General features: G+C 44.3%; 1 protein-coding gene across 2 annotated transcripts; it reads right to left on the minus strand.

The window, feature by feature from the left end:
- Positions 1-9,374: 9,374 nt before the first annotated feature.
- Positions 9,375-17,954, minus strand: LOC119308560 (phototropin-1A-like). 2 transcript variants are annotated; one of them, XM_037584691.1, is made up of 23 exons: positions 17,942-17,954; positions 15,564-16,053; positions 15,289-15,471; positions 15,111-15,202; positions 14,724-14,997; positions 14,425-14,638; positions 14,246-14,316; positions 13,943-14,049; positions 13,685-13,734; positions 13,499-13,582; positions 13,006-13,065; positions 12,815-12,904; positions 12,461-12,537; positions 12,252-12,336; positions 12,044-12,124; positions 11,602-11,705; positions 11,391-11,440; positions 11,043-11,149; positions 10,739-10,861; positions 10,557-10,608; positions 10,361-10,473; positions 10,130-10,270; positions 9,375-10,017 (listed from the first exon to the last, which is right to left on the minus strand). In XM_037584691.1, the coding sequence occupies exons 1-23, from the start codon at positions 17,952-17,954 to the stop codon at positions 9,916-9,918; spliced, it is 2,763 nt and encodes a 920-aa protein (XP_037440588.1). In that variant the 3' UTR covers positions 9,375-9,915. The 2 variants fall into 2 exon arrangements, with proteins under 2 accessions (XP_037440588.1, XP_037440587.1); XM_037584690.1 differs by lacking the exon at positions 17,942-17,954 and adding an exon at positions 16,262-16,609.
- Positions 17,955-18,397: the final 443 nt, after the last annotated feature.

Raw genomic sequence — 18,397 nt, forward strand, 5'->3', positions numbered from 1 at the left:
CGCAGCTCAGGAGGCATTTGCTGCTGCATCTCAGTATGACCCCAGTTACAACTACGGATATCAGCCAGGGTACCCTTGGCCTTAGACCAACTTAGGCCAAAAGCCTAAGCTTGGGGGAGTACGTATTTCTCACCGACTTTACATTCATGTTCACACACTATTCTAGATGTCGGTGCTCACACTCTTTCATTGTATTATCCATGCTAGTTTAATTTTCTTTTTCCTAGCCTTCTTCTTGTGTGTTTGATAAACCTTAAGAAAAACCAAAAAAATTAGTTAGTTTAATTTCCATGCTTGTAGTAATTAAAATGTAAACCCAAAAAGATTTCTCGTTCTTCTTCTTACTTGTTGGGAGCTTTCCTGTGTAAATAGTTTTATTTTCTTTTCTTTCCTTTTGGGGTCGAGAGTAGAAGACCATATTGAAAATGTTTAGTGGCTCTCATATGCATGATTGTTTATTTAACTAAGAGCCCATATTACTTGTATTCTCTCTTGAGTTAAATGCTTGCAGATTCCAGCTTAGTCCGATGCACGTGCACTATTATTATTATACACATTGTTCGGTCATGCAAGTGAAAGGCAGTAATGACGATATATGATGGATTGATTGAGATGAGAGAAGCTGGTATGAACTCGACCTCTCTTGTTTTTGTAAATATGATGAGTTCATCGTTCCTGATTCAGCTTATTATGAAGTAAACATATTTGCAATGACCTTTGGAGATTATAGTTGCTTGTGCCATGCTTGATTAGCTATGAGTTATAATGGTTTACCTTGCTGCCAACATGTTATTAAAATGATTGTGATGTGGTATGATGGGATGGTATCCTCCTTTGAATGAATTGAGTGACTCGACTTGGCACATGTTCAAGCATGTAGTTTAAACAATCAACATAGCATTCATGATATTTATGTTCATGGTAGATTATATCCTACTCATGCTTGTACTCGGTGTGAATTAATTTTAATGCATGTTCATGACTGTTGTCGCTCTCTCAGTTGGTCGCTTCCCAGTCTTTTGCTAGCCTTCACCTGTACTAAGCGGGAATATTGCTTGTGCATCCAAACTCCATAAACCCCAAAGTTATTCCATATGAGTCCACCATACCTTCCTATATGCGGTATCTACCTGCCGTTCCAAGTAAATTTCTATGTGCCAAACTCCAAACCTTCAAATGAAATTCTGTTTTGTATGCTTGAGCAGCTCATGTTTCAACTAGGGTCGTCCGTATCTTCCATGCTAGGTGGGTTATTGTCAAGAGGAGTGGACTCCGCTCCGCATTCACGAGAAAGGGCTGGTAACCGGGATGCCCAGTCCCATGATCCAAAAGATCAACGCAAATCAATATAATTAAACAAAACTCCCTCGGGGCTGTTGTTAGTTGGAGGCACTCATTGTTTCGAGCAAGCCATGGATTGATGCTTGTTGGTGGTGGGGGAGTATAAACTTTTACCATTCTATTTGGGAACCGCCTATAATGCATGTAGTATGGAAGATATCGCCATCTCATAGTCATTGCGGTGACAGTGAAAGTATGCCGCTCAAAATGTTATTCCTCTCTATTTTAAAATCAAGCTCTGGCACCTCTACAAATCCCTGCTTCCCTCTGCGAAGGGCCTATCTATTTACTTTTATGTTGAGTCATCATCCTCTTATTAAAAAGCACCCGCTGGAGAGCACACTATCATTTGCATTCATTATTATTGGTTTATATTGGGTATGACTTGACTGGATCTCTTTTACCATGAATTACAATGTTTAGTCAGTCCTTGATCTTTAAAGGTGCTCTGCATTTATGTTTTGCTGTCTCAGAAAGGGCTAGCGAGATACCATTTTGTTATATCATATTATGATTGTTTTTAGAAAGTGTTGTTATCTGAGTTTTATTATTATGGCTCGCTAGCTGATTATGCCATTGATATGAGTAATTATGAGACCTGAGTGTTACTGTGAGTATGGTTAGTTCATAATACTTGCTGAAAACTTGAATGCTGGCTTTACATATTTACAACAACAAGAGCAAATAGAGTTTGTAAAAGTTTTTCTTTATCACTTTCAGTTTATCAACTGAATTGCTTGAGGACAAGCAAAGGTTTAAGCTTGGGGGAGTTGATACGTCTCCAACGTATCTACTTTTTCAAACACTTTTTCCCTTGTTTTGGACTCTAACTTGCATGATTTGAATGAAACTAACCTGGACAGACGCTGTTTTCAGCAGAACTGCCATGATGTCGTTTATTGTGCAGAAAACAAAAGTTCTCGGAATGACCTGAAAATCCACAGAGATAAGTTTTGGAAAATATAAAAAATACTGGCAAAAGAATCAAGGCCAGGGGCCCACACCCTGTCCACGAGGGTGGGGGCGCTCCCTCCCCCCTGGGCGCGCCCCCTGTCTCGTGGGCCCCCTGACGCTCCACCGACCTCAACTCCAACTCCATATATTCCATTTCGTGGAGGAAAAAATCAAGGAGAAAGTTTCATCATGTTTTACGATACGGAGCCGCCGCCAAGCCCTAATCTCTCTTGGGAGGGCTGATCTAGAGTCCGTTCGGGGCTCCAGAGAGGGGGATTCGTCGCCGTCGTTATCATCAACCATCCTCCATCACCAATTTCATGATGCTCACTTCCGTGCGTGAGTAATTTCCATCGTAGGCTTGCTGGACGGTGATGGGTTGGATGAGATTTACCATGTAATCAAGTTAGTTTTGTTAGGGTTTGATCCCTAGTGTCCACTATGTTCTGAGATTGATGTTGCTATGACTTTGCTATGCTTAATGCTTGTCACTAGGGCCCGACCGCCCGAGTGTCATGATTTCAGATCTGAACCTATTATGTTTTCATGAATATATGTGTGTTCTTGATCCTATCTTGCAAGTCTATAGTCACTTATTATGTGTTATGATCCGACGCCCCGAAGTGACAATAATCGGGATACTTCTCGGTGGTGACCATAGTTTGAGGAGTTCATGTATTCACTATGTGTTAATGCTTTGGTCCGGTACTCTATTAAAAGGAGGCCTTAATATCCCTTAGTTTCCGCTAGGACCCCGCTGCCACGGGAGGGTAGGACAAAAGATGTCATGCAAGTTCTTTTCCATAAGCACGTATGACTATATTCGAAATACATGCCTACATTACTTTGATGAATTGGAGCTAGTTCTGTGTCACCCTATGTTATAGCTACTACATGAGGAATCACGTCCAACATAATTATCCATCACTGATCCAATGCCTACGAGCTTTTCACATATTGTGCTTCGCTTATTTACTTTTCCGTTGCTACTGTTACAACTACTACAAAACTATTATCTTTACTTTTGCCACTGTTACCATTACTATCATACTACTTTGCTACTAAATATTTTGCTACAGATACTAAGTTATCCAGGTGTGGTTGAATTGACAACTCAACTGCTAATACTTAAGAATATTCTTTGGCTCCCCTTTTTTCGAATCAATAAATTTGGGTTGAATACTCTACCCTCGAAAGCTGTTGCGATCCCCTACACTTGTGGGTTATCGGTGAGCCTTTAGCCTCATTGCGCTTCTTGTGAAACTCTTCCTTGAGGTCATGCAACAACTTCTTGAAGATTTGAACATCTGCCACGCTGAGCTTAGCCATGTTCTTCTTCAAGTGAGCCTTCTCATAATCAATTTTGTTCTTGAGCTCAACTATCTTCTGAGCCAAGGCCAACTCATTAGCAATGGCTCTGTGGAATGTGATGCTGATGTCCACCGGAAGCTGAAGATCATCAATGCTAATGCTTTGGTCGTCAAACAACTCATCAATGAAGTTGTTAAGAATGTCAACATCAAAGAGGGGCAGATCATTGAAGATTTTCGCCTCTTGCTTGCTCTTGATTAGCATCTCAAGGGCATCATCACCCGATCTTCATCGCTGGACAGATCAATTGTGTCATCCTCATTGCACAGAACGACAACAGGAGTCAGTTCATGCCCAGAAATCTTCTTGGGCTTCTTGGCTTTCATTGTCTTCTCGGCCTTCTTGGAGACACGAGACAAATCTTCAGACTGCACACTGGGTTCAGGAGGTGTAGTAGCCAAGGGCTTCACAGTCGAAGCTTTTGGTGCGGCAGAGGGCTTTGAAGCCTTTGTCTTCTTCTTCTTATGTGGCTTTGGTGGTGCTGGCGCTTCTTCAGAGTTAGCGTCATCAGCGGATTGATCCATAGTGGCCCGCTGTGCAGCAATGTGGGGGAGGAGGTCACCAAAGTTGTTGAAGGGGCCGATGACATTTGGATTAGCATCACGTGTACCATCCGGCCTAGGAGAAGATGGACCAGGGTTGAAGTTGATTCCAAGATTTTTCTTGTTCTTCACAGCTGACTCTTTTGCAAACTAATAGTTGCGCTTAAAAAGATTGTCTTTGCGACACCATAACATAGATGATGGGTCGGCATTCTCTGGCTTTGGTACTCCGACCATGCATGGGTAAAAGCCTTGAGCAATGGCTTCAGACTTAGACTTGGGCTGCAGATTCCTGTACAGAATATCTCCCCATGGGCGCTTGATGGCGTTCTTTTCAGCATACTCTGCAGTGACAAATCTGTACTTGAACCATTGCTCTGCCCAATATCGTCGAATCCATTGGATTCGGGTCTTGTGCTGGCCATAGCTTTCCTCAGGATCTGACCTGTACAGTTCATATAGACCAGGAGGTAAATCCTTAGCAGTGTTTCCACGGCGCTGCCTGCTACCTTTTCTTGCAGATTTCTCACTGGCCATTATATTCAGACTGAATGGCTTCAGAACTGTGGATGGCTTCTTTTTGCTGGTCAGACAAGATCAGGCTTCAGGAGAGTGAATATGATGCTGTAAGAACACTGCAAATGAATGCAGACTATGAGAATCAAGGGATTCTCCCACGGACATGTACCTCTGACAGCATTAGAGGTGCGAGGAATGGGGAAGAGGTCATATGCATTCTTAGAAGATTTTGAAGATAAATCAATTTGAAGACATTGACCTCATAGTGCGAAGACATTCACTTATTTGAAGAGAGTTGGTTCCAGATTTGTACGAATCCATGAATAAGTACAAGTGAGCAATCTAACTAGTTATAAGCATAAGTGAATATACTTGGCATGATATGAGATGCAGATGAAGCCAGATCCAGATTTGGAAGCGAAGAAACCACTTTTGGTTGAAGTGGATGGATTTGACAGATCAAAAAGGAGGTAAAAAGTAAGTTTTAATTACCATTGACGAACTACTAGATGAGGTAGAGAGAGAGAGAAGCCGAGCAGTTCAATCTCCCCCGTCCTAACTTGGCGGCAGAAGACACCTACGGCGGCGGCGGAGAGGACGAGGTCCGCGACCTGCGTGAGGATGGCATCGAAGAAGTTGCGGCAGCTAAGCGCTTCATCTCCGGCGTCGACGCGAACTAGCGGAGGCACTAGGGTTTGTGCGAGGTGGCGAGGTGGAAGAAGAGATAATGACCGCAGGGTGTGAGTATTTATAAGGAAAGGGACAATACAGCGTAATTACGCAGGTGCCCCTGGCGGTTCACATCTGAAGAACACATGGCATGCATGCACCTTATTGGAAGTTGTTCCATGTTCCCACGCAAGCCTGGATTGTCGGGTGGTTGTTCCAGCTTCTCTGGTATTCAGGCAATAAGGATACAACATTAAAAACAGATTTAAATGTTTGTCTCTTTGTCTTCTGCTGACAAGGACTCAGAGAATACAATCGACAGGTTTCAATAGAATGCATATGATTTGGACAGATAGAATTTGAGGAAGAAGCACAGAATATGTTAGGGTCCGATCACATTCACTTAGATCAATAAAGATTCAAGTATTAAGACATAGCTATAAGTGAATGTTGTAGAGGACAGAACACAAATATATGAAAGTGCTAGTTATCGACTAGAGGGGGGTGAATAGGCGATTTTTATGAAAGTCTTCAAAACACGGGGGCTTTGAAGACAAACAGTATCAACGAACCTATTGATATGCAGCGGAAGGTAGACTACACTAGGCAAGCCATAGTCAAGTAAGCAATGAAGTGAAAGCACAAAGACTATCAGCAGCTAGGTAGTAAGGATCAGGATGGAAGATAGTATGAAGCCAAACAACAACAATGATCACACAGTGAAGATAATCAGATCATGCAGGGAGGCAATGACTTCACGAAGACAAACTATAAGTAAAGAGAGGTAAAGGATAGAACCCGTTGCTTGGAGAGGACAAGGATTTGTTGGACCAGTTCCAGTTGCTGTGACAATTGTACGTCTGGTTAGGGAGGCTGAGATTCAACTCAGAAGACCATGCCTTCACCTTATTCCCCTTGAGCTAAGGACACTTAGTCCTCGCCCAATCACTCTGGTAAGTCTTCGAGGTAGACTTCCAAACCTTCACAGACTTCGTTCACCGGCGATCCACAATGACTCTTGGATGCTCAGAACGCGACGCCTAACTGGCTGGAGGATTCACAGTCCTCAAGTGTAAAAATTCTTCAGATCACGCAGGAAGAAAGACTTCAGTGATGCCTAACACTCTTTGGCTCTGGGTGTTTTGGGCTTTGTCCTCGCAAGGATCTCGCTCTGAAATGCTTCGGAGGTGGGTTGCTCTCAAACGACAAAAGTCGTGCACTAACTCTGAGCAGCCACCAATTTATGGTGTAGGGGGTGGGCTATTTATAGCCAGGAGGCAACCCGACCTGATTTTTCCAAAATGGCCCTAGGTCACTAAGGAACTGACACGTGTCCAACAGTCAGATTTCAAACACACGCGACAACTTGACTTGGGCTACAAGTAAAGCTAACTCATCCAGCTCTGGATAAGATTTGCTCTCATTGTCTTCGCTCGTAGACATAGGATTTGGTTGAGCGTCACATCAGTCACTATGACTTTTTGTTCACTTGGACCCCACTTAACAGTACGGTGATTCCTATGACTCAATAAAGAAGAAAAGGAAACTACGAAACAACTATGTCTTCGCACTCCATAGTCTTCATGCGATGTCTTCTCATGTCATAATATTCAATGTGAATATCTTCACAGAACACCATTGTCTTCAATGTCTTCACACATTTTTAGGGGTCATCTCTGGTAGGTAAATTGAATCAATATGGGATTACTACCTGTGTTATCCTGCAATTCTCACAAACACATTAGTCCCTCAACCAAGTTTGTAGTCAATACTCCAAAACCAACTAGGGGTGGCACTAGATGCACTTACAGTGGTGCGCGCCGCCGCCGCCAGCGCTCGTGGGGCGTGGTCGACCGCTTCGAGGTGGGACTGACTCGAGTTTCGTGGCGCCGCTCTCTGGCTGGCTCTTTCCCCGCACCTGCGCCACCCCCTCCGGTGGCTCGTCGTGCCGTCGCCACCCTGCCCTTCTGTGTCCGAATATACCGGTGACCTTTGAGCTCATGATGTACGGCCACGGCATCGAGGGGCTGGGATTCTTCCACCTCGAGGCCCTGACATTTCTCCTCCCACCTTCACGCTGCAGGCGATTGTCACCATGGTTAAGGGAGTGGCGTCCCCTGAGATGATCGGGGCCGATCTCAACCACCTCTACCGTCGCCAGCTCCCAATACTTTATTGCGGTTTCATCCATTGTGGTTGGATTCATGAACATGATAGCACGATCTTCGGCTTTCTTGGAATCACGAAGCCTCACCTCCTCAAGTCCAAGTCTACGCTCCTCCGGCTTCAACTTTCTCTCTTTGGCCGCCAACTTGGCCTTCCATTTCTCATATTCCAACATCTTGAGCTCATTCCACCTTGCCATCTTCTCTTCTTTGCGTTCGGCCGCCAACACCTTCTTGGCCTCAATCATGGCCACAAGTTCTTCTTTGTATGTGCCACTGTATGCACTTATCTTCTTTCTCTCTTTTGAAATTTTGTTCCCTTCCGGTCTATTGTTGTCATCTTCATCCACCTCGTCGTCCTCCTCAACGGATATGCTCAACCTTGATCTTTTTGGAGTGGTCTCCGCAACACTCTTGATCTGCTTCTCGTTTTTGCAAAGCTCTTTGTAGCAATGATGCAACACGAAGGGCTTGTGGCCTAACTTCTTGTTCTTATGCTTGAAGAGATCTTGGATGTACGGGCCATACTTCGTGACTTGCATACCACTTGGCGGTGCATGATTCACTTGATTGATGCAACCGAACCATCAGTTGCATTGGCAGTGAATGGTGCCCCAACGATGCCCAAGAGACCCTTGTGTACAATTTGATTGCACCTCCATGGAGTTGTTGTAGTACTCCACAATTCTCTCCCAAAACATAGCCTTGTTTTGGTCCGTTCTAACCGTTGCATCAATGGAGATGTTCATCCAAGTATAACATAGAGCAATATCTTCAACTTGATTGTAGTTGTGAGTTCGTGACCTTGGAATCTTCGTGCTTGCTTTAGTCACCTCCTCGAGTTCTTCTTCATCGGCCACCTCCTCTTCTTCCATCTCCTATTTGACCACCTCTCCTTCGGCCACCTTTGAATGATCCCAAATCGAATCGTAATTGAGATCGTCTAGCCCCACCATAGCCGAGGACTCCAAAGACGCCAAGAATCCGACCGTATTCATCTCCGCACTACGACAACAAAACCAATAAACTCCATCATCATCGGCCACCAACAATCATCGTCAAATTCATCGGCTGGAATGTCAAAGAAGTTTTTTTTTACCTTATTGGCATTTTCTGAAGCACTTGGCGGCCGCGACCTTTCTTGCTGGCTACAGCGGCCGGGCGTGCCGAAACAGCGGCCGCCATAGGGGTGGCCAAAGACGCTGCGTGAGGCATCGAATGCAGATAGGGGACCAGAGTGACCTCCTCATCCTCCTCCTCCTTCTTTGCAGCCTCCTCGGTTTCCTAGCTCTCGACCGTCGCCAAAGAGGCGGTCGCCACCCCGGCGGCCTTTGTCGTGGTTGGAGCCAGTGCTTGTGGCCAGTGTAGATTTTTTCATCCCCAACCTCTTTCTCGACGTGGGGGTGGTTTCCGACGGCGACAAGCCGACGGGGTGACAGAAGGGTTTTGGCTACCCATTCCAGCGACATGGCAGTCATCGGTGGCAAAGGTGGCACGTGGAGGCGGCAGCGACGGGAAGGACACAACCGCGAGGGCGGGAGAAAGAGGCAGGTAAGTTTTACTCAGTTGCGCGTGCGCCGAGTATATTTAGGCGCCATGGGGAGGATTTTCGGCGGAGGAGTAAAACTTTTTTACTCCCATATACTCCCTCGGTCCCATAATATAAGAGGCATAGTATCAAAAAAGCTCTTATATTATGGAACGGAGGGAGTAGATTTTCGCTCTTATATTACAGAACAAAGGGAGTAGATTTTCACTCTTATATCATGTGACGAAGGGAGTAGATTTTAGGAGTTCAGTTAGGTGCTGCATAGAGGAGTAAAACAAAAATTTTACTTCTCTGTAGAGACTTCCAGGGGATCAGCTAGAGTTGCTCTTAAATCTACTCCTTCGAACCCTTATTTTCTTTGGACGGCGGCACAAGAAATCTGAACTTGTCTCAGCAGGCGACGCAGCGGTCAGCCAGGTCGACATGGCGGCCGGCCGGCCGGAGACGGCAACTTCGGCAGGGCCCTCCGTCGCCGCTCCTGCATCTCCTCCTGGTAGTTGTTGAAAGACGATGCACCACCTCCCAATTCCGTTTCTTCAACTCCAATACTCCATCCATCATTTTTCTTTTGGGAACCTCCATCCATCTTGGACGCACGCATATATGCATCTTAATTGTTTATTAATATGATCCCGATACAGGACTACATTGCGCTCAACAACTCCAGCGCTTATTCCATCCCCTACCGTCCTAAGTACGGGTACGAAAAAAAGAGAGCCAGCAACAGCAAACAAAACACGCATGATTGAGCTAGCACGGCCAAGATACATCTTTGGCATCTCTGTCTGTCCATCCACTTCTTCGTTCAGAACATGTCGGTGTGATTATCAGCAGCGGCAGCAGCAGCATCGCCCATTCCCTTGTCCACGTCGTCCGACAACAGTGGAGCGTCCATCTTTGGAGGAGCCTGCACCACGCCAGTTTCACACACAAACAAATTAGTTACACAACTGCAAGATGTCAAATTATGCTTGGTATTGCTAGCTAGGCTTAATAATAATAGAGTGCGTATTCATTACCGTGCCGCGCACAAGGGCCCAGTTGATGCCGCGGAAGAACGGGTGTTGTTTTATCTCGTTCGACCCCTCGTATGATCCCATTCTGTTCGCAGGATCCCGGTGCAGCAACCTGTAGATCAGCTGCCTCGCCGGGAGGCTCACCTGCTCAACCGAGTAAACACTCCGTGTCAACCAAAATTTTGCTCAGAAAGTATATGAATATATGCTATCCGCTTTCTTAATTAAGCGTACCGATATGCTCGCGGGAAATCTGATGTCCTTGTGTAGGATGTTGGCAAAGGTCCTTTGCCTGGTTTTACCTCTGAAGGGTGTGTAACCATACAGCATTTCATACAGAAGAATCCCTGGATCACCAAATGATTTCATTAGAATTACCGTATAAACATATGTACAAAGAAACTGCATAGTTAGTGGAGGAGGTATGTACCTAGCGCCCACCAATCAACAGCACTTGTATGGCCAGCTCCAGTAATAATCTCCTGCAACACAAGGACCAGTATCAGAATTAAATACTCTACATTATGCACACACAAAAAATACAGGGAAACAACGGATATGTTGCAAAAATGGTGCAGAATAAACAAAAAAAAAACAAGAGAAAGTACATACAGGTGCGATGTACTCCTCTGTACCAACAAATGAATTGGATGCTCGCATAGGTTCTGCAAAAAATATGGGTGAACTCCTGCTTTTCCTCCTACTTTTCTTATTACCTTCTTCTGGAAGAAAGACCTACCAAAACAGGAACAGATAATTACTTCACCTCACATAACCTATGAATATACTGAAGTCAACCTTCCCTTTTTAGGGCCAGCAATACATAAAAACTATATGCAGTTTTATGATTTATTGGAAGAGAAAGAGCTTCAAAGTTAAGTTAATTTTTTCCAAATCAAATTTAGTGTCTTTTTACCTGCGGTCTGCAAGATGTCAGGCAAGATAAATCAAAGTCTGTCAGGGATATGTGCCCGTCTCTATGAAGTAAGATATTCTCTGGCTTCAAGTCTCGGTAGATTATACCTGAGGATACAAATAATATTAAACAAGAGTAAACATGACACCTTATAAGCAGTAGAAATCTCAACCTGTATTATGCCAGCTCTTTTTTATTCTGGTAAGGAAACATTGCTTTTAAGGCCTTATAGAAAATATGCTGCAAGGGCTAATTCCTTACTGAAGGCATATGCATTTGAAAGGTGGACATAATTGCCATTAATAATGCTGTGATGTAGCACAATCAAAGGGAGTTTCATTGGTATACCTTGACAATGCAAGTATTCAAGTGCAATGACAACTTCAGCTGCATAGAACCTGTTCCAATCATGAAAAATGTTAAATACTGCCTCTTGTACAACATCTAGAGTGGACAAAACCCCAAAACAATGAAGTGACACGCCTGTGACTGTGATCATTATCTTATATCAGAAATCACCCGACCAGATCTAAGAATAATAAACAGTTTGAATTATGACCTGACTGCATCTTCCCGCAAAACCTTCTGAGGTTGCCTATCTAGAAGCAGAAAGAGCTCCCCGCCAGGGTAGTAATCTGTAATGAGACATATATGTGTCTTTGTCTGCAACATTTGAGCAGAAACAAAAATTTCACTCGATTGTAGAACATGAAAAGTCATGGCGTCAATGAAGACAACCTCTTTCTAACCCCATCCCCACCCTCTCTCCAAAACATGATAGAAGGCCATTGGATTGCGAGCCAGGGCTGCTATGGTAGGGTTTAAACAAAGTAAAAACTTGAGCCTAGTGTGCTTCCTCTCAAATGAGCTTAAATTTATATTCAAACTTGGACCTATGTTAAATGTTAGGGACTAGACAAGCTTACTCATCAAGATGATTACACATGAACAAGTACAATGTGATCTATAATAAATTTTCTTCCATATATTGATGAACAAACCTGAAATGATGCATACAATGTTGGAAGGAATGGGTGGTCCAACATATCAAGGATTTGTCGTTCAGCAGTAGCTCTATGGACCTAGAGACATTATAAACATTATCAGAAAAATGAAACAATGAGCATGAGTAGAACTATACAAGTAAACTACATTTTCCTATGATAATTAATGTTGTTATCATTTCAAAAGGTGAAAAAAGAATCAAACCTTATTGCGATTAAGCATGACATTTTTATCCATCGCTTTCATGGCAAAGTATTCACCTGTGTTTAGCAACTCCACCAAGTGCACACTACAATTTCAAGAATAATGTACATAGGTTACTATTTAAAACTTCTGATGGCAACAGAACTCAAGCAGTGCTACTATACAGATTTAAGTTAATTCTGTTTCAAACATAGTATGATAGGATTTACCTTCCGGTGTCACCAGACCCCAAAGGTTTTACAGGCCTGAAATGTTTCAGATCAATGTTTTCTCCACCCTCACGAACCTACAGAAGAAGTAACATGATCATCACAATGAAATGCCAAATGTATGTCTCCAATGATCCCCTGGTTTTGACAATATAGAATACTCCTACATTAGACATATAATCACTGTTCTGTAATGGACTGAATTCTTCAGCAGAATGCACGGGTGGAACTAGGTATATATTTCATGAACAAAACGAGAGGCACCCAAATCTCTAGTTTCTTTATATAATGCTAGTTTCATCCAGTGACTTTAAAATGACATGCAGAAAGCAGTTTGGTAAAACTATATCATACTTTTTGGATGGCTCTCCATGACGCAGAATCCTTCATATGTGGCTTTGGCAAAACTACTTTTGAGTGGTTGGCCCATAAGTCCTCCGGCGTCTGAAAACAATGGATGACTGTCAGAACTCCACACATATACTTGTTTGATCATTAGAAATATACTAATTTGATGAAGTGCTGGAATAATGGTTTTATCGTACCAAATTAGCATCTGGAAGTTCTTTTGCAGCCTCGTCAATATTTTCTGCAGTTTTCTTAATCTGTAACATGAACAACTCAGGTTAGTTCTGACGAATTTAAAATTTAAGGTCAATAGAACATTAAGTGGTCAAGTTGGCTTATCCAGACAAAAATAACATAAATCCATTAAAGAAAATTGCCATAACATGTTTTGTATATCTTCTAAAAAAACATGTCTCATGCATTTGACAGAATAGAATGTTGACTCAAAGACTAACATGCCATATGCATAACAATCCACAAGTTTGCTAGCATTAGAGTTGACTACCCATGGTGTATCATATTACATTATTATGTGATGCCGGTTGATGTTAACAAAATTTTGCAAGTAAATTCTTGGCGCTTGTAAAATCATAGCTATTGAAGAATGAAGACCCATATATCTACTTTTGTTACTTTCATAGCATATATGCATGCACAAATAATCTAGATTTAATTAAAATGGATACGAACCAGCATGACACCCTCTTTTTCGGCAGCATCTCGGACATGCTCAGTTCCATCCAACTGAACCCCAATAAAATACTGGACATCTCCCTGATCAACAGTCAAAATTGATGCATCTCAAATCACATGCAAACTCCATTGTATAGAGAAAGTTGGATAATATTTCCCATATGATGTTCATAGTTATAGTACCTTCTGATCACGCATAGGCTGCAAGTGAAAGAGGTTCCAGAACTTTTTACCTGTAGAAGTGATAAACGGCAATAAGTAATTTAGCTGGATTGTCTACCATTAAGGGATATATTTAAACACAAAAATATCTTAGTGTTAGTAACTGATACAAATATATTTTTTCTCAGCCAAACATTTCGGGAAACAGCAGTATTGAACAGAAATTGCATGATACTCTTGCATGGCACGGACACGAAAAGCATGTGAAAAGTAACATACCACTCTTTGTATAATTAATCAGCTGAACAGTGACCTCTGTTTGGTTATCTATGGCATCTCTAATTTTCCTCACTGTAGCACGATCAGTTTCAGGACCTTGGAGAAACCTGCGAGGACCAACAAGAAAGTGACGCATAAGTCTTTTGCATGAAACACTAGTATACCAATCTACAACTATGCAGAGCAATAGAGATTCAATATCAGGATTTTTACTACACTGTGTAACCGTTAATCTACAAAGAGGTAAGAAAACCATGCCAGTGAAATTGCGCAATAAATGTGTAAGGTGATATCATCATTCACCTGCAGTTTCTTCCCAATATTTCTTCACGGCTGTATTCAGTCAATTGCAAGAAACTATCGGATGCAAATATCTGAAACACCGATTGAAAAAATAACGGCCATTCAAGAAAAAAATAATATCTATATAAATGAAAAGATGAGTGGGGTAAGAGGTACAGGAGGTCCCGGATGAATCTTACAATAGGATTATCTGGCAATCTTGGGTCAGTAATGACAAAGTTCTTCTCGATACGTTCAAGTGTAGTAGCCAAGTCTATACCCCTTCTCATTTCCTTCCTCCTTAGCTCATCATCAAAGCTCTCAGGTCTTTCATCATCACTGTCAAGTAGCGGATCTTCATCTCTTGGTTTCAGCATGTTCTTTTCTACATTTGCATGGCCCATACCAAGTAAACTGCACATACAGATTGAATAAGACAACAGGAACATGAAATGAGATGCTGAAATTCTACCCTTTGACTTTGTATCAACGAGCTTACCCCATAAGTGAAAACAGACCCGATTTTCTAGTTTTATTGCCTCCTTCAGGTACTTCGCTGATCTTCTGCAGTGAGCTTCTTGCTCCAGTGCGTGAGGTACGTCGAGATCCACTCTCTGAGCTCCTCTTGCCAGTACCATCACCCGTTAACACGCCTACTGATTCCTGTGACTTTCTTTTGAAGGTGCTATTACTTGATTCTGACAATGACCGTGGGTTCTTGAGAGCCAACAGAAGCTCAGACACTGAGCTACGGGCCTGGTCCTTCTGCCTTGCTGCAGGCATATATTTTTTCTCTTTAATACGAAACCAATTTAATTTCTGAAAATAACAAGATCTGCTAGCTAGTAGCACTTTTTCCTAAATAAAGCCAAAATAATAGTAGTACCATCATATTTGATGAGTGACTCTGGCAGTCCATTTGGACGAACAACAGTGTCCTTGTTCCCTTCGGTGTATTTACTCACTTCCACTTGCATCCTGGAACAGCAACAGGAACGGTGAGATATATGTCTAATTCGTGGCACTTACGTAAGGGGAAAGAAGAGAAGGGCCAGGGAGGTGACCCTATGAACTTGAGGACCCTGCCATCCTCATCCTTGATGGGGGCAATGGTCAGGAGGTTCCAGAATGCCGTGCCATCCTTCTTGTAGTTGAGGACACGACCGCAGTAGTTTGATCCGTCGGCTAGGGCCTGCCTGATCTTTGCGATCTCCGCCGGGTCGGTGCCGGAGCCCTGGAGGAAGCGGCTGCACAGCACAATTGCATCGATTAGTTGAATGGATGCCGTTTGATGAAGGAGGATAGATTGAGGGGGATGGATGGATGATGGATTTGATACCAGTTCCTTCCGACGACCTCCTTGGAAGTGTAGCCGGTCATGTTGAAGAAGCCGGCGCTGGCGTACATGATGGGGTGGCCGGGGCGGCTGGCGTCCGACACGACGAACGTCTGCTGGAACGCCGAGAGCGCCGCCCGGAGCTCCTCCGACACCCGGGGGATGCCGGCGCCGGTGACGGCCTTGTCGTCGGAGCTGCTGCGGGCGGAGCCACCCCCGGAGCTGCGGGCGGAGACGCCCTGGGGCCGTCCCGTGTGCTCGTTGGTCTGGAGCACGAGGCCCCACTCCGCCGCCCGCTGCGTCGCCCTGTCGACATCCTCGATGTTGTCGTCGTCGTCCTGGCGGAACGGCGAGGCGGCGGGGCGGAACGCGGCGGGGGGCTCGGCGGAGGAGGATGGGTTGAAGACCTCGAGCGAGCCGCGGGAGTCGCGCGGCAGCTGCTGCTTCGGCCGCTGAGGAAGCTCGTCATGGCCGCCGCCGCCGCCTCCTGCACCTGCCGCCACCACCACTTGGCATCAGCTATCTAGGTAGCATACTCCACTGTATCAAGCTAGCAATTCGAAAAGGAAAATAATATACTACTAATATGTCAAGCTAGCAATTCGATAGAAATTGAAGAAGCATTTTGCCCCTGAATATCATTGATTATACAATACAATCATCATACAACTAAAGGCTCGAGCGGAAACCGTTTATCATACATTTAGGGTGCTGCGGACTGATCATTCAGAAATGGACCGATGGATGGATGGACGGATTCGTGGGCTTCTGAATTATCACGAACTGAATCAGACACAGTAGCAAGACAGTACTGTAGGAGTAGTTAATTAAGGTCTAATCCAATCTGCAGCTGCCAGCACCCAGCAGCACTAGCATTTCGCAGCATGAATGATCTTCTTGGTGCGTTTCTCTATCAAATCAGTCAGCTGGAGCACTGTAGAGCGTACTAACTGTTTCTTGGTGTCTGAAATACTACTCCACATGTACATACATACTAGTAGTACTAGCCCGAGAACCAAATCCGGCACTTGTTCCTCCCGTGGGCAGGAGTAGGACTGGTGGTTGAGTTGAAAAGGGCGGCATCATGCTTGCAACCACAGAAAAAGTTAACTGGATTCTCTATGCATGTCGATCGATCTACACCGCTTTATTCCCGGACCATGGGATCCCAGCCCCATCCCAGTGGTTGACGAGACGAGATATTTTCTGTAGCTAGCTAGAGTGAGTGCGACGCATGTCGGCTGTAGGTGCAAGTCGGGTTGCAATTAATTAGCTACTGTTTGTCTCTACGCACTCTAATGTGAATGTGAAATGTTAGTACTGGCACCATCAGCAAGTTGAGTGCAAGTCAGGTGAAAGTTGAGAGTGACGATGAAGAGAGGAGAAAGCACAGTACTGCATCCACCAGCCGGGCTGGGCCAACTAAAAGGGACAGGCCAAGTGTCTGTATCATCCTCAATGCCAAGCCAACCCAATGGAAGCAAGCAAGATCGATTCACAACACGGAATTTACTGCCACCACACGATCACATGTATATGTCTTCCTCCTCCCCTCACCCTCAGCCTCAGGGCATCACACCTGCAGTACTAATCAGGCAGCTGGTGTTGCATTTCCACTTTTGGTTTATCTATCTGAATTCATTCATTCCTTCAGTTCTAGTTTGATTCAGTCCCAGTGGTTAACAGCAAGCTAGGCTGTGTAGCTACACTGAAATACTTACTACTAATCAGAAGAGTGATACTGGTGGCTGAGAGTGATCGAGCTGAGTCAATGGATTCTCAACCGCGTGCGCGCCTCAACAGCCTAAGCTTAGGATGTACAGTAATTTAGGGTCAGTGCAAAACTAATTGGAAAAACTTTGTTTTTGTCACTCTAGTTTTTGCCAACTTTGCTTATGCCACTCTAGAATTTGACATTTCACTTTTGCCACTCTTAGTTTTTGACAATATATCACTTTTGCCATTCCGTGGCAAAAGCAAAAAAATTAGAGTGACAATTGTGATACATGTCAAAAGCTAAGAGTGGCAAAAGTGAAATGAAAAATTATCGTTTTTGCCACGAAATGGCATTTGTGATGTATTGTCAAAATCTAAGAGTGGCAAAAATGAGATGTCAAATTCTAGAGTGGCATAAGCAAAGTTGGCAGAAACTAGAGTGGCAAAAACAAAGTTTTCCCAAACTAATTAGCTGTAATTAACCACACTAAAAATATATTAGCTGAAATAAACTAGTCATGGGAGCAACCCGCGGGCAGTTCTACGTCCTGGCGAGCAGGTCTGATCAAAATTACCGGCACCGAATTCGAATCAGACTAGCTGACAGTCGATTCAGAAACTGAAGAAGAATGATGAAGCAGCAGCGAAATGGTTACGGCGGGTACCTTTGGAAGCCATCGTCACTACGAACTACGAAGCTTCAGCTAGTGCTCCACCTTCCCTCCTCTTCTTCCTCGGGCTCCGCGCGCGCGCGTGATCCGAGAAACCGAGACGTAGTACGTCGTCAGCTCTTCATCTCCTTATATTTCTTTATTATTTCTTTATTGGGCACTGGAATCAGCCACGAGGAAGAAGAAGAAGGCTGCTGAAGAGGCTGGAGGCAGAGCAGCTGAGGCAGTGGCAATTTAACTAGCTACAGCGGCGCGCCGGGGTGCGTGAACAACGTTAGCTTGCATGCGCGCGCCAATCTGCGAGAAGGCGAGAAGCGATCTGCACAGTATATGCCCGCTCAGAAGACCGCGCGGCATGGTCGCGGAGGGAGGAAGGGGAATTGGGGAGCACCGGCACCGCTACCGCTACTGCTACTGCCCTGCTGCCGTCATGGGCTAGTTGTTCAGCCG

The sequence above is a fragment of the Triticum dicoccoides genome, chromosome 5B (assembly GCF_002162155.2).
Source record: "Triticum dicoccoides isolate Atlit2015 ecotype Zavitan chromosome 5B, WEW_v2.0, whole genome shotgun sequence".
Classification (NCBI taxonomy): domain Eukaryota; kingdom Viridiplantae; phylum Streptophyta; class Magnoliopsida; order Poales; family Poaceae; genus Triticum; species Triticum dicoccoides.